Below are 4,499 nucleotides of genomic sequence, written 5' to 3'. Positions count from 1 at the left end.
TACGGACGCATCTCGACGATGTCGGCTTGTCACAGGTCATCATATCCCGCACTATGACATGTCTTCGGGGAAAATTTTTTCTCGACGGAGCCTGCAGTTCGTTCACAAACTGCCGTATCTCCAAACTATGTTGCTTCTTTGCTTTCCCGATCGCCGTTTGTTGTTTGTTTTATCATACATTTCCTGTTGTCATTCTTCAATAGCCGTTCTTTATCGTCCGCTATCGTAAGATAGCTGTTCTTGACCCGTTCGAAGCCGTTTCAGACCCGTTTGAAGCTGTTTCTGACCCGTTCAAAGCCGTTTCTGAGCCGTTCGTAGCCGTTATTGAGCCGTTCTTGACCCGTTCGTAGCCGTTCTTGAGCCGTTCAAAGCCGTTTCTGAGCCGTTCTTGACCCGTTCGTTGCCGTTCTTGAGCCGTTCGTAGTCGTTTCTGACCCGTTCAAAGCCGTTTCTGAGCCGTTCGTAATCGTTTCTGACCCGTTCAAAGCCATTTCTGAGCCGTTCGTAGTCGTTTCTGACCCGTTCAAAGCCGTTTCTGAGCTGTTCGTAATCGTTTCTGACCCGTTCAAAGCCATTTCTGAGCCGTTCGTAGTCGTTTTTGAGCCGTTCGTAGTCGTTTCTGAGTTAGCGTTACAGACTGCGATAAACGAGTGATAAACGTTAAAAATATTAAAGATACTTTTATTAATGATAATGATATAATGATATCTTCAGATGTTAGTTCATTATTCACAAATATTCCTAAAGAGTTGGTTTTAAATGCCATTAAAAAACGTTGGACTGACATTGCTAAGAACACAAATTTCAATTTAGATCAATTTTTACATGCAACAGAATTAATTTTAGATTCAACTAGTTTCAGCTTCAATGGTCAGTTTTATGAACAAATATTTGGCAGCCCGATGGGTTCTCTTTTATCACCTATCCTAGCAGATATTGTGATGGATGATTTGGAGACACAATGTTAAGTTAAGTGTCACTGTATCCATATATTATAGATATGTAGACGACGTTCTTGCTATATTGCTACGTACAAAAATAGATGAGATATTAATGACTTTTAATAATTACCTGAATTATTACTTGAATTTCACATATGAAATTGAAGTCAGTTCTTCCATTATACAACGATCATTCGTTCTGACAATAGACTCATTACTAATTGGTACAGGAAACCTACATTTTCAGGAAGATATATAAACTTTTTTTTTCTAACCACCCTTTAAAATATCAAATTAATACTACTTATAAACTGGTTGATCATGTCATTCTACTATCCAATGACATTTTCCATCATAAAAGCATTGAGATGGTGAATGATATCTTACTTAATAATTGTTTCCCTAAACCCATCATCAAACGACATATACAAAAAAAGAATTAATGTATTAAAAAAATCGTAATCACAATAATGATTGTGATATGAATCGTGGACAATCTGACAGAACATCTTTTATTTCATTGCCATATGCTAAAGATGTGAGTTATGATCTATGTCGTGTTATGCGCAGTGGCGGATTTACCCATACGCTAACTACGCTAAAGCGTAGGGCGGCAAATTTTTGGGGGCGGCAGATTTTTTGGGGCGGCAAATTTTTGAGGGTAAGATTTGGTGAGCATGTTGTGGAGATGTTAGGAATCTGTAACATATTTCATGAATAATGAAATATAAGTAGACACAGGAAAGTTTTGTAATGAACAATATTAACATTTAATACTCAACTGGTTTACGGCGAGATTTTTGGTTTGCGAAATCTTCAATAATGTCATCGTATTTTATGCTCATCATAAGTTCGGCTTCAATGACCAAGATTGCCAATGAATTTAAACGTTCTTCCTCCAACGATGATCGCAAGTACGTTTTTATTCGCTTTAAAGCAGAAAAAGATCATTCTGCTGAGCAATTTGTGGTCGCCATACACAAAGATATTCGCAAAGCTATATCTATATTAGGGAACACTGGTAATAAATTTTGGTCGCGTATAAGCTTACAAAGATCGATCAGTTTTAGTTTATTCTTCTCTTCTAAGCTAGTTTTATTAAGAAACTGACGAAAGTGCACACATTCAGTGGCAAATGAATCTTCTAGATCTTCGGCGTAATAATTGTAAAGTTTCGTAGCTTCTTCATGTATTGTGCTGTCCGACAAGTGAACAAGGTTTCTAATAAAATCGAAGCGTTTGAAGACATTTTCATACGCTGAATGTCGCTTCTCCAATTCAGATCTGACGCGATCTAATATCACGTAGAAAGTTTCCACTCTGAACTTATTTTTTCCGGTCATGATAACTTCGTTTTCTTTCGATTCACCGAGTTGAAGCTTTCGTTTGCAGCTTCGTTTGCTATTGAATTCGTACTCTTCAGGAATTATGCATTTGGCTTTCTCTACATACACTTCAAACATCTCATCACTTCTCAAGCTTTCTACGAAATCGATTAGCGAACGATAAAGCTCTACAGCGATTCCTATGTCGATATCTACATTTTGCAGCAGTTTACTCGTTGCATTAAATCGATCCAATAGCGAGTTCCAGAATACGGCCATAAACACTGTTTCGAATCGGCTAAGTTGTTTTTTTAATATAGCAGCTTCGGATCGGGTTACCGCTTTTTCGTGAACATCTTCGATCATTATCGTCAAAGATTGCAATACACCATTCCAGTTTTTACACAAACTATCGCAAGCGTCGTGACGAGATGACCATCGAGTTCCATCGACTCGTTTTAAAACTTTCATATTACTTTTGGTGTTTGATGATAAAAGGTCCCAACGTCGAGTAGACGCAGCGAAGAAAGTGTACAAACTTTGAAGAGTATTGAAAAATGATGTAGCTTCTGTGACACATTCCGCGGCACAGGCTCCAACCAAATTCAACGAATGAGCCGCACACGGTACATAATCGGCAAGAGGATTCAATCGTTTCAACCGTGCTTGTAATCCTGTGTAGATACCAGACATGTTGCTAGCATTATCATATGATTGTCCTCTGCAGTTGCCTATGTCAATTTTGAACGATGCGAGCATAGAAGTTACAGCCGTTTCAAGTTCTTCAGATTTATGTCCAACGTTTGGTAAAAAATTAAGAAAGCGTTCGATCGGGTTACCATCTTCTTTTACATATCTTATAATGAAAGAGAGTTGGTCGATATGAGCTATATCTGGCGTTGAGTCGACTATGATCGAGAAGTACTTGGCTGCTTGTATTTCGCTCACAATAGTATTTTTTACTTTTAATGCGATTAGATTGATGAACTCATTGCAAGTCGTTGAGGAGAGATATGAAGTTTTTCCACTACCAAGATTTCCACACTGTGCTATGTGCGTCGACAAGAACGGGTCAAACTCGGCGATCGTTTCCAAGATCATCATAAAATTGCCGTTTCTCAAAGAACCAAAACGTTCAGACGATCCTCGGAATGGAAGGCCGCGACTAGCAAGGGCTTTTACGGCAACAATCACTCTTTTTAATACATTTCTCCAATATTCGATTTCGTTCTTAACTTGTCTACAAAGATCGGAGTCAACTCTTCCTTCCGTGCGACTGCGATTTATTAGCGCAATTTGACACTGGAGATGCTCTTTTGAATTTTCGTGCCCGCTCAATATTTTATTCACATTACTCCAATCTCGAAAACCTTCTATCGCCAACTGAGAAGTTCCACCGAACAATCGGCACGATACGCAAAATAAAGCCTTTTTTATAGGAGAATAAATTAAATATTTCCGCAGCTGATTTTCTCCATTCGGCAATCGTCGATAAAACGCGTTTTTTGAAAGAAATCGATCTTGGTTACCAAAACGAGTTTTCGACAACGAAAAATCGGCATGCAAATTTTGATTAATTTCCTTCGAAAGTAAATGATCGATTAAATTGTCATTAATTTTCCATTCCGCGGGATCGTCACTCACCGAGCCTAAGCTTAAGTCATTTGCGTCTTCCGTAGTCAATTTTGATATTGCGATTTCCTGTTTTTGTAACTGCTCTGATGTAGTGCTCGAAGTACTGCAAACTTCATTTCCGGTTGTAGTTTGTACGTGGGTCTCAAAAATGGGCTTGTCAATATTCTTTTCATCATCCTGAATGATTGGATGGAAAAAAGTATGTAGCGTCTTCGTCTTTTCCAACAGCTCGTCTTCTTTCTTTCTTTTCTCTTTTCCAATCTTTCTATATTGATATCCACTTAGTCTTTTTCGACCATCACTCATTTTAATGCTATATTCGTACCGACTACTGAGTCTGTAAATAAAATTAAAATAACTGGCCCAAATGTAGTAAAATAACGCACTCTCGTCTTCCTGAGAGTTTACGCGACTGACAAAAAAAAAACAATGCAATGCGCGAACACCGACAGTCGACAATCTAAAGTGTGACGCGTGCAATGGAGCGATCTGATATCTGATATCTGATACCAATGTCATTCGTAATACACGTGAATTTTGAAATCACGCATTGTTCCAAAATACGTATATCCAAAAATCTTTTACGCTATTTTTCTTT

The 4,499-nt window shown here is 38.2% G+C and overlaps 1 protein-coding gene across 1 annotated transcript; it reads right to left on the bottom strand.

Moving 5' to 3' along the window:
- Positions 1-1,888: 1,888 nt before the first annotated feature.
- Positions 1,889-4,207, bottom strand: LOC145947786 (zinc finger MYM-type protein 1-like). The gene has a single exon (XM_083057563.1). The coding sequence runs from the start codon at positions 4,205-4,207 to the stop codon at positions 1,889-1,891; it is 2,319 nt and encodes a 772-aa protein (XP_082913689.1).
- Positions 4,208-4,499: the final 292 nt, after the last annotated feature.

This window comes from Prenolepis imparis, unplaced genomic scaffold (assembly GCF_030444845.1).
Source record: "Prenolepis imparis isolate NDT839.2.m4 unplaced genomic scaffold, iyPreImpa1.0 SCAF_146, whole genome shotgun sequence".
In the NCBI taxonomy this organism is placed as follows: domain Eukaryota; kingdom Metazoa; phylum Arthropoda; class Insecta; order Hymenoptera; family Formicidae; genus Prenolepis; species Prenolepis imparis.
This window is presented reverse-complemented; position numbering and strand designations above follow the sequence as displayed.